Below are 12,054 nucleotides of genomic sequence, written 5' to 3'. Positions count from 1 at the left end.
AACACACACACTAAGTCCGGCAATGGCCGGAACCTTCTACCAAGTGTTCAATTCCTCGACGACAGAATTCGGCTACTTGGTCATGGAGCCATTCGATAAATGCTGTGTAAGCGTTATCATCGTTGTAAAGTCTCCCCCTCCACCCACTCCTAGGTCTTCTTTAAGTTTGCCGAACGATGGAAATAGCATGGTGGAAGATCTGGACTTCCCGGCTTCGTCTGCGCGGCCTCCGTCAGTTCATAAGCACCATTTCACTATGACTGGACGCGAAATCGCATTTGGTCCATATGCCGCTACAATATTAAAGGTGATTCTGTGAGTAGTTTAGACATCTTGACAACTAGAATCGTACTGCCCCGAACACTTCAAATTTGGAGTAGGTTTTCTACTACCAAGCCATTTCACTCGCATATTGTGATGCACCTATTGTGAATCGCAGCCGCGGAACTTTGTCTGCAGGACAACTGGAACCTACAGTTTTTTTCGACAACGTGCCGTTCTTGTTGCAGACTGGTTTTACCGAGGGATGACATATGTAACTTGCTTTCTGAAGTCTCTGTCTAGTAGCTCTTGACGTTCTCCATATTATATGTAGATGAGTGTATTTCAAAATTGATTCCTGTACCACGGCGTTGCATTGAATGGTAGTGCGATTTACATTTACATTTGAAGAGCATTGTAGTTACATAGTTGTGAAGAACTATGTGGAGGCAAACATGGTGGTGGTTAATTTAATCCGACCTGTACAGGTAAAACTTGCGCCATGTAAACCTGTAAAGGCCACTATAATACTTTAGTTTTATTGGAGCACGTACCGTCCTCGCACTCATGAAAAATCCGAAATGAGCTATAGCTATAAGGAAATGACCGCACAATGAAATACCCTAAGCCGCGACACCTAGGGCGTAAACGTATCTGCGATGAATAGTCCGGGAGCCTTCTTGATTTCCAGGTTACACGGGATTTTAGTATCGGTACTGATTTGCCTGTTGCCAGAATTAGTCACACTCTGGAGCAAGAGGCTGCAGTCAGACAACTAACTGTAATTCCACATTCGCCTCTGCATCCATTTCTCGGCACATCATTTTAGTGACTGAAGTAATCCTTGTCGACAGTAGTTGCAAAAGAAGATATCAACTATACGGCAATACGCAATCGATAATTCGATTGAACATCCAGCAATTTATATTTTAATAAATTTCTGTCATCCTGAAGATGGCTTAAGAACTACGTCCTTACTCCTTGCAGATGTAATTCTTTTTGTCAATCAGCGAAGTGGCGCATAGATGGACTCTAGCAGGATAGGAATCATCATATCGATATGATGCATAATTTACGTATACTCGATGGAAATGAATGAATGAACGGGAACATGTTGCCAGAGGTCTCCCAGCCTTCACAAAAAGTTGGAGGTCACATGGCATTAGATCAGCACTATTGTAGCTGCAGATGGGTCTGGCCTCACAAAACTGGGCAGCTGAAGACATGCTTGGGGAGCATTCCAGACCACAGGCATTGATGCCTGAAGGAGAAGTTGTGGTTGACCACCGTCAATTACATACCCGTACAGCAGCAGCTGACCGCTAAATTGTGTAACAGCCAAGAGAGGACCCATGTCAGGGCTGCAAGGCACGCAATCTCACGCTCCACAGCGACACAGCGACTGCATGGGAGTGGTCCCTTTGCCCGGCGACCAGTACGTTGGGTTCCGTTGACACACGCAAATCGGCGGCATCATTTACGATGGTGCCAAGAACACAGAGTCTTGGTCGCGTGCTCTTCTCTGATGAGAGCAGTTTCAGTCTGAGTAGTGATTCAGGAAGTACTCCCAGATGACGAGAGGTGGGAACACGTAATGTAGCCAGGAACATTGTCGAACATGATCGATCCACGTGTTATTATGTGGGCAGAGATAATGTTGTATGGGTATACTGACCTCCAAATCTCTGAATACGTAACACTTAACACGAATAATCGTGTTATTCATAATTTTTGTGAATAACAATGCCCGATCGCATCGAAAAGCGCAGGTGGATGACCTCTTGGAACGAGATCATATTCGGCGAATGGACTGTCCTGACAGTTCTCCCGACTTAATCCCATTGAGCACGTGTGGGTCGCGGTGGGGAGATGCATTCCAGCACGTCCACATGCACCAATGGCCGACTGGCAGTTGTCAACCGCGTTGATGGAGGAATGGGACGCCCTACCTTAGGAACAGCTTACCAACCTTTTGGCCAGTACGGCAGCACGTGACCTCCAAGTAATTATTGTGTCTGAATAAGAATGTCGCTTCAAGTCGTCTCCTTGCGTGTTTCTTTCAGTTAGCTACTGCAGTGCACTCTACTGTATCTGTTCTTTGTATGTATGGTCCAGTTTCATCAAACCTGGTGAATGAAAAAAAAATTTATTGCCGGTATATGGCCGGAAAAGAGAAGAGAGGTTGTGGCGTAAATTTTCTGACCATCTGATTTTGCGCTGGAGTCCTGGTTGAAACACCAAACCTCTGCGCAGTGTCTCATGAAGTGAGGGCATGTAACACTGTGGATGGTGATCCTTCCACCGGATGTGGACCTTAAGCTTGGCAGCCCCCTTAATGCTATTCGCGAGTAGTAGGCTCTGTGCCGGCATTGGGTTTCACCTCTCTCTTCTCTCATCACCATATAACGCACACACAATACATAAACGTGGTATTACAAACACTGTAATGAGCATGTTGTAACTAAATAAACAAAAAAAAACAATAAAATAAAATAAAAAATCGGTTTATGTACTACTCCGCATGCCATCCTACTTTTCATGACAGAGGGTACTTCTAGGTCCGCTATCGTTTCTCCTCATCCGTGTCGCAATCCTGAACAGCACGTGAAAAGATTGACAGCCTCCTTTTGCCCTGAATTTTTCTGATTTACAACCGTTTTTGTATCACTATTAGTGTATGAGAGGAAATTATATCTTGTTGATTATTCTTGGAATGTACGCTTTTGGAATATTGCAACAGCAAACCTCTCCATGACGGGCAAGGCCTCTCATGGATCATCTGCCAATGGCGTTGGCGGAGTGTCTCCGTGAAGCTCACGCGCTTACTACATGAATCCGTGACAAATCATAGCGCTCTGATCTGAATCTCCATATCTCATCTGTTACCATTAATACTCCCTGTAAGGGCGTCATATTGATGAGAATCGAGAATCGCTCGAACGAATATCTTGTAAGCGACTTCGTCCGGGGTTGAATTACATTACTTTACAATCCTTCCCATGAATCTCAGTCTGGTATGCGCTATTTGTACACCTAGTTTTGTGTGGTCATCTTATTTTCGGTCACTCCATGTTTATACTCCTAGATATTTTACGGTTTTTAATGTCTGCCGTGTTTTTTTCGTCAATATTGTAATCGAACAGAGACTGACCTCCTTTGCGATATTTTTCTCTTTTTTAAGTAGACGGTCAGCTGCCAGTCCTTGTGCTAAACGTTGACCCTCTATAGGTCATCCAGCATTCCAGTAGCCATATTATGTATTTAAACATTTTTACATCTGTACATAAGCTTACACGCATCTCTTCACATCCAGATACCTATCTTCAGTTAAACAATTTTTGTTGATTTTGTATTTCTGGGTCACTTATCTTAATATTTATCAAAATCTGCAATTTCGGCGTTCGTTTGATGATTGATTGGAAGCCCCAAATTACGATTTTCCACAATGAAGTGGCCTTGTATATGTGATTTCTCATTTAGTTAACTGCAGCAGCACTGGGTGATTTAAGCGATGACTAAGACTTATATTGATCCATCTAAGACCAAAACGTCTTAGCATTCTTTGTCAACACTAAAACTTCTTAGCATTCTTCGTCGGACCTGTCGGCAAAATTTTCGCTTCACTCAGTGCTCCATTCGCACTCATATTGGCTTCGTCTAGGTTTCCTTTTCCAAAAAGCCTTTTAATCCACGTAAATCAGCGATAAAGCTTTCTTTACTTATGTAGCATCTTTTTAATACGGGTTACAGTATTCAGGATTAAAGACTATTCCTGCTACTAGTGAACCAAATACATTTCAGTGTTACATATAATTATGAAATTTCGTATGCTGCAGTGCCACATTCAGTAATGTTGTAGCATTTTATACGAATATTATTGACTGTAATATTGTGCCTCTTATCCGTGTTTTAAGCTGCAGTATTTGCCTGTGTTGCAGCAACGTGCATTAGCGCGCAGAAGACGACACCCGAGGGCGATTGCGCCCAGGAGCGGCTGGCACAGTGTTCGTCCTCGTTGGCGATAATAACAGACCAGAGTGACCTCGGCTTCATTGCCAACAAAGATGAACTCGAGAAGGTTTGCCCGTACGTACTACTCAATATCGGCATATAAGAAAACTTTCTATTGCGCTTTTCCGCCTGCTGTACGAGTTTTATCCTCAATGTCTCCTAGAACGGAGCGGAGGTAAGAAACGGATTGGTCATCTCCAACGGTAAGATTGTATTAAGTACTTCCTGACTAAATTACTAGTGAAATAAGACTAGTGCCCTTATACTCATGAACTTGTGTCTGAGGTTTGGCTCAAATGGCTCTGAGCACTATGGGGACTTAACTGCTGTGGTCATCAGTCCCCAAGAACTTAGAACTACTTAAACCTAACTTACCTAAGGACATCATACACATCCATGCCCGAGGCAGGATTCGAACCTGCGACCGTAGCGATCACGCGGTTCCAGACTGCAGCGCCTAGAACCGCTCGGCCACTCGGGCCGGCAAACTGGTGTAGGCATGCGTATTCAAATACGGAGATATCTATACAGGCAGAATACGGAGCTGCGGTCGGCAACGCCTATATAAGACAACAAGCGTCTGGCGCAGTTGTTAGATCGGTTATTGCTGCTGCATTACCAGGTTATCAAGATTTAACTGAGTTCGAACGTGGTGTTGTAGTCGGCGCACGTGCGATGGGACGCAGCATCTCCGAGGTAAAGATGAAGTGGCGGTTTTCCCGTACGACCATTTCACGAGTGTACCATGAATATCAGGAATCCGGTAAAACATCAAATCGTTGGTGCCGGAAAAAGATCCTGAAAGAACGGGACCAAAGACGACTGAACAGAATCGTTCAACGTCGCTGAAGTGCAGCCCTTCCGCAAATTGTTGTAGATTTCAATGCTGCGCCATCAACAAGTGTCAGCGTGTGAACCATTCAAAGAACCAACATCGATACGGGCTTTCGGAACCGAGGGCCCACTCGTGTACTCTTGATGACTGCACGACACAAGGCTTTACGCCTCGTCTGGGCTCGTCAACACCCACATTGGACTGTTGAAAACTGAAACATATTGCCTGATCGGGCGAGTCTCGTTTCAAATTGTATCGAGCGGAGGGACGTGTACGGGTATGGAGACAACCTCACGAACCCTGCATGTCAGCAGGGGACTGTTCAAGCTGATGCAGGCTCTGTAATGGTGTGGGGCGTATGCAGTTGGAGTGATATGAGACGCTTGCTACGTGTAGATACGACTCTGACAGGTGACACGTACGTAAGCATCCTGACTGATCACCTGTATCCAGTCACGTCTATTGTGCATTCTGACTGACTTGGGCAATTCCAGCAGGACAATGCGACACCTTCACGTAAGACCATTTGACGCGTGTACCGTAAATATCAGGAATCCGGTAAAACATCAAATCTCCGACATCACTGCGGCTGGGAAAATATCCTGCAAGAATGGGACCAACGACGACTGAAGAGAATCGTTAAACGTGACAGAAGTGCAACCCTTCCGAAAATTGCGGCAGATTTCAATGCTGGGCCATCAACAAGTGTCAGCGAGCGAGCCATTCAACGACACATAATCGAGATGGGCTTTCGGAGTCGAAGGCCCAGTCGTGTACCCTTGAACATCGCGCGACAGGAAACCTCGCCTGGGTCCGTCAACACCGACATTGGACTGTTGATGAATGGAAACATGTTGCCTGGTCGGAAGAGTGTCGTTTCAAATTCTATCAAGCGGATGGACCTGCAAGGTTATGGAGGTAACCTCATGAAGCCATGGAACCTGCGTCAGCAGGGGACTGTTCAAGCTGGTGAATGCTCTGTATTGGTGTGGGGCGTGTGCAGTTGGAGTGATATGCGACCCCTGATAAGTCTAGATACGACGCTGACGAGTGAAACGTAGGTAAGCATCCGGTCTGTTCACCTGCATCCATTCATGTCCATTGTGCATTCCAACGGACTTGGGCAATTACAGCAGGACAATGCGACACGCCACACGTTCAGAACTGCTGCAGAGTGGCTCCAGGAACACTCATCTGAGTTTAAACGATTCCGCTGGGCACCAAACTCCCCAGACATGAATATTACTGAGAATTTCTGGGATGCCTTGCAACGTGCTGTTCAGAAGAGATCGCCACCCCCTCGTGCTGTTACGGATTTTTGGACAGCCCTGCAGGATTCATGGTGTCAGTTTCCTCCAGCATTACTTCAGACATTAGTCGAGTCCATGTCACGTCATGTTGCGGCACTTCTGCGTGCTTGCGGAGGACCTACACAATATTAGGCAGATGTACTAGATTCTTTGGCTATTCAGTGTATAATATATAGGGTGAAACACTGAAAACTCATACCGCAAACATTGTGGAAATGGAAAGTTGTGCTGATGTACAGTTTTCACAGACTGGATTGGTAGTTGCCGATCACTGTGGCCGAGCGGTTCTAGGCGCTTCAGTCCGGAACCGCGCTGCTGCTACGGTCGCAGGTTCAAATCCTGCCTCGGGCGTGGATGTGTGTGATGTCCTTAGGTTAGTTAGGTTTAAGTGGTTCTAAGTCTAGGGAACTGATGACCTGAGATGTTAAGTCTCATAGTGCTTAGAGCTATTTGAACCATTTTTTGAAATAGCTTGACACTAACCTCTTTCGCTTCAATTTATTCGACAAAATGCGCAGTTCATTCGTTAAATCAGTTTCCACAACGCTAGCTAGATCCCTGTGGTCACTACCACGTATACCTTTATATTTTCCTTATAACTGGATCATAACATTACAATTCTGAATTCTGAGTTACAACTGACTTTACTATTTTATATTATTTATTGCATTATCAATTGTTGAGTTACTTCTTACATTTTGAATAATGTGATAATCCTCTAAAAAATAGTACTTTTACGCCTGAGAAGTGGTCCTTTTTACATTCGCCCAAATTTCTAATTTATGTTTATTTTGGTGCAAAACAATGCGTCATTAGTAAGGTGCATATCCAGCTCGGTAAAAGATAAATGTATACAACTATACAACTTACACAACAGGAGTCATGCTAAACACTCGAAAATCGCGTAAGGGCCTGACGTGAAACAAGCGCTGTATCATTGTAAGAGGAACACACGGCAGCGAGTGCGCCGGGTCTTACCTCAGTTCTTTACTACCAGCGCAACGTCATCATAACGCGCCAGTGCTTAACGTACGAAGGATTGTATCATAATTTAATAGTGAAATTAAAAATTCAAATAACTTTTCCCAACTTTGTCAATGTATACTTGAGTATATTAGTGTTAACAGTGTAAAGTTTCATAATGATCAAATGAATATGTTAGAAAAAATATACACTCTTAAGAAAAAAGTCAGTGGCACTGAGCAATAAAATTAGAGTGCTAAAAAGTTGTCATAGTGTGCAAATGTAAGTCACAGTTAGAAGTTATAAGTCTCAACTTGACCTGAGAAATATTTTGATTAAAATTGGCGTTTTTGTCGAAAAATTTAAGCCGCTGTATATATTACACTCAGAAAACTGAAATTTAGTATGTAGCAACAGTTTCATCTAAAAACATTAAATACGTGACACCAATAAGCTACAGCTAGTATGTTGCAAGTTATTTACTAAAAACCAAATTTGGAAAAAATGTTCTTATTCATGGTTGATTAAGTATCATTTGTATTTGGAATAGATAGTTCTAATTACAGCACCCGATTACACTCACGCAAAAATACAGCTGTGCCAAGTTTCAAAACTCTATTGTAAATAACAGTGACAACAGGGAATCTTAAAGAGACAGTTCAGAAGTCATGTTCTACTGCCGCTTTCGTTTTAAAAATTCTAAGCAGCAAAGTTTAAATACAGTCAAGCAAAAACCTTTTCAGTAACTAAAGCAAACTTAACTCTATTAATATAAAAATTAAAATGAATTAAATTGTTAAACAGTAGAGCGTTTAATTAATATGTGTCATTTAGTACTGTTACCTGTGCCTAGAGCTGTTGATACAGGTATTCCGTTCGGCGGTCCGCTGCACCCCTATACAGGGTGTTACAAAAAGGTGCGCCAAACTTTCAGGAAACATTCCTCACACATAAAGAATGAAAATATGTTATGTGGACATGTGTCCGGAAACGCTTACTTTCCATGTTAGAGCTCATTTTATTACTTCTCTTTAAATCACATTAATCATGGAATAGAAACACACAGCAACAGAACGTACCAGCGTGTCTTCAAACACTTTGTTACAGGAAATGTCCAAAATGTCCTCCGTTAGCGAGGATACATGCACCCACCCTTCGTCGCATGGAATCCCTGATGCGCCGATGCAGCCCTGGAGAATGGCGTATTGTATCACAGCCGTCCACAATACGAGCACGAAGAGTCTCTACATTTGGTACCGGGGTTACGTAGACAAGAGCTTTCAAAGGCCCCCATAAATGAAAGTCAAGAGGGTTGAGGTCAGGAGAGCGTGGAGGCCATGGAATTGGTCCGCCTCTACCAATCCATCGGTCACCGAATCTGTTGTTGAGAAGCGTACGAACACTTCGACTGAAATGTGCAGGAGCTCCATCGTGCATGAACCATATGTTGTGTCGTACTTGTATAGGCACATGTTCTAGCAGCACAGGTAGGGTATCCCGTATGAAATCATGATAACGTGCTCCATTGAGCGTAGGTGTAAGAACATGGGGCCTAATCAAGACATCACCAACAATGCCTGCCCAAACGTTCACAGAAAATCTGTGCTGATGACGTGATTGCACAACTGCGTGCGGATTCTCGTCAGCCCACACATGTTGATTGTGAAAATTTACAATTTGATCACGTTGGAGTGAAGCCTCATCCGTAAAGAGAACATTTGCACTGAAATGAGGATTGACACGTTGTTGGATGAACCATTCGTAGAAGTGTACCCGTGGAGGCCAATCAGCTGCTGATAGTGCCTGCACACGCTGCACTGGTTCTCCCGTAGCACTCTCCATACAGTGACGTGGTCAACGTTACCTTGTACAGCAACTTCTCTGACTCTGACATTAGGGTTATCGTCAACTGCACGAATAATTGCCTCGCCCATTGCAGGTGTCCTCGTCGTTCTAGGTCTTCCCCAGTCGCGAGTCATAGGCTGGAATGCTTCGTGCTCCCTAAGACGCCGATCAATTGCTTCGAACGTATTCCTGTCGGGACACCTTAGTTCTGGAAATCTGTCTCGATACAAACGAACCGCGCCACGGCTATTGCCCCGTGCTAATCCATACATCAAATGGGCATCTGCCAACTCCGCATTTGTAATCATTGCACTGACTGCAAAACCACGTTCGTGATGAACACTAACCTGATGATGATACGTACTAATGTGCTTCATGCTAGTACTGTAGAGCAGTGAGTCGCATGTCAACACAAGCACCGAAGTCAACATTACCTTCCTTCAATTGGGCCAACTGGCGGTGAATCGAGGAAGTACAGTACATACTGACGAAACTAAAATGAGCTCTAACATGGAAATTAAGCGTTTCCGGACACATGTCCACAAAACATCTTTTCTTTATTTGTGTGTGAGGAATGTTTCTTGAAAGTTTGGCCGCACCTTTTTGTAACACACTGTATAAATACTGCCAGAGAGACAATGGGAAGAGACACTTTGTTTCGAGAAGTCAAAATGTGTTCGCGTCAGTCAAACGCCCTCGGCTAGTATTTTAATACCTTAATTTTTTATTTGGAAAGTGGAGTAAGTCCACTCTTTTATAACAACGAGAGATCACATAAAAGAAATTTACAGGAAATTAAACGCACAAATTATGTCATATCTCATTTGTTCAAAAACGCTCTCTCACTGATGGGTCTCAAAGAATTGTATTCGCAGCTGTTCGTTGCACCTGGCTGACGGGTAGTACATCATACGTTAGAGTACTGCTGGTGGATGTGTGATCTACCGGTGATACACACCACCCAGTGGGAACATCTAGCGTCAGACACTGGTGGTACACGCCATGGTGAACGTGTCTACATCTACTTCAACATCTACATAGATACTCTGCAAGCCACCGTACTGTGTATGCTGGGGTGTTGTGTGATGTCCTTAGGTTAGTTAGGTTTAAGTAGTTCTAAGTTCTAGGGGACTGATGACCATAGATGTTAAGTCCCATAGTGCTCAGAGCCATTTGAACCATTTGTGTATGCTGGAGGGTACCCTAAACCACAACCAGTCCGAATGAGCCCTAATGTCTCATTTCTTATCTTCGTGGTACTTATCCGCATTGTATATGATGTCAAAACTGATGATTTTATTGCGGCTTTGGGAGAGCACGAGGAATGTGAATACGAGCATGGTTACGAATCATGACAGTTTACCTACAGATACAAATTGCTTGGCTGATACACGTAACGGTATGTGTTGCAATGCCAGCCAGTATGCTACATTACTGACCACTAAAAGATAGATAAGTTTACCCGTCTGGACTGACTTTTAAAAAAATCGATTTATATCTACACTGATTAATAACTATTGAGGAACAAATGACACATGCTAAGGAACAACTGCCAGCTGGTACGGAACAGTCGACAACTGCTACGGAACAACCGACCAATGATAGTAAAAGGAAATGTAGAGGCTGGGACGTGTTAACTGCTGCGAAGCGTGAGCACGCAGCTCCGTGTGCAGTCGACTGTTCATGAAGTGCGGCGTTTGACGAAGGTTGTTGTGGAACCGATTAGTGCGACATTCCCTGTCGTACTACGACATGTCTGCATGACATCATTACGCTGATGGACGAGTAGTTGGACGGCTGTGTCCAAAAGTGTCATCTCTTGATTTAAAAGACAACTGAAGGTGGAAATGCTGCAATTACGTATGGCGGTGTTCGTAGACGGGCCAACACTTCGCAGAAAGGTCGATAAGTAGCCGTAATGGCGAAAAGCAACAGACATTTCACTCCTATGCAGATCGCTGCAGACCTTGTAACCTCTACCGGTACACGTGTCTCTGCCAGAAACGTTTCGCGGCGATTAAATCAGGCTGGTTATATGCTCGGAAGCCTCTTAAATGCATCTCACTTCAATCACGCCATCACCGAGAAAGGTTCCGTTGGTGTAGGGAGTACGTTGGATTTGGGGTTAGCAAGCGTTCCAGAGTGATGTTCTCAGATGAATGCTCCTTCGGGAACACTTTACACTGCACTGAATGCTTATGCACATCATCGGTATGGCCTAGGCTTCATGGTGTGGACAAGCATTATGCATAATGGACAAACACCGCTGCACATCATTCCTCGATGTACTGTTACAATGCAGTGTTATTGCAGGGAGATTATTGTGGATCATGTCCGTCTGTTTACGGGTGCGGTGGGTCCCGACGCCAGCCCAGACAGGACCACTGACGTGACGGAAACATTGGAAAGTGAGGATACTAAACTATGTAATGGCCTGTATACTTTCACTATAGAACATACCTGGAATGTTCTTGGCTTTCATCGAAAACCCTGTCCCTGAAGCGTGCAGGAATACTCCTCAACAGTTTGTTAGCCAGCATGAATAAAACGTGCAAAATGTGCATTAGTGCCTGAAGAGGGCATATTCCTTACTGAGAGTCCGATACCAACATGTATGTTGGGAGACTGAACTGTGTCAAACATTAACGTTGTTTATGTCTCTTGATACTGCTTTCGTTTGTGATGAAATTTCGACCAGTTTTCGTTATGAATATACCATTCAATATCTATTACGTATGTACTGTGTTTCATATTGCCCATCAATGACTGTGGTTTATTCCTATCCAACAATGTCTCTGTTCCTTAAAACTGTCATGCAGTATCGATATT

At 44.0% G+C, this 12,054-nt stretch overlaps 1 protein-coding gene across 1 annotated transcript in view; it reads left to right on the top strand.

Moving 5' to 3' along the window:
• The window catches only part of LOC124556213, a 152,881-nt gene that overhangs the window by 27,103 nt on the left and 113,724 nt on the right, over nucleotides 1–12,054 (top strand). Inside the window, exon 2 of the mRNA XM_047130201.1 lies at nucleotides 4,200–4,347. Within this exon, the coding sequence (XP_046986157.1) occupies nucleotides 4,200–4,347 (148 nt within the window). The remainder of the gene's footprint in view (nucleotides 1–4,199; nucleotides 4,348–12,054) is intronic.

Source organism: Schistocerca americana, chromosome X (genome assembly GCF_021461395.2).
Source record: "Schistocerca americana isolate TAMUIC-IGC-003095 chromosome X, iqSchAmer2.1, whole genome shotgun sequence".
Classification (NCBI taxonomy): Eukaryota; Metazoa; Arthropoda; class Insecta; order Orthoptera; family Acrididae; genus Schistocerca; species Schistocerca americana.
Note: the sequence above shows the minus strand (reverse complement) of the source record. Positions and strands in the feature narration are given on the sequence as shown.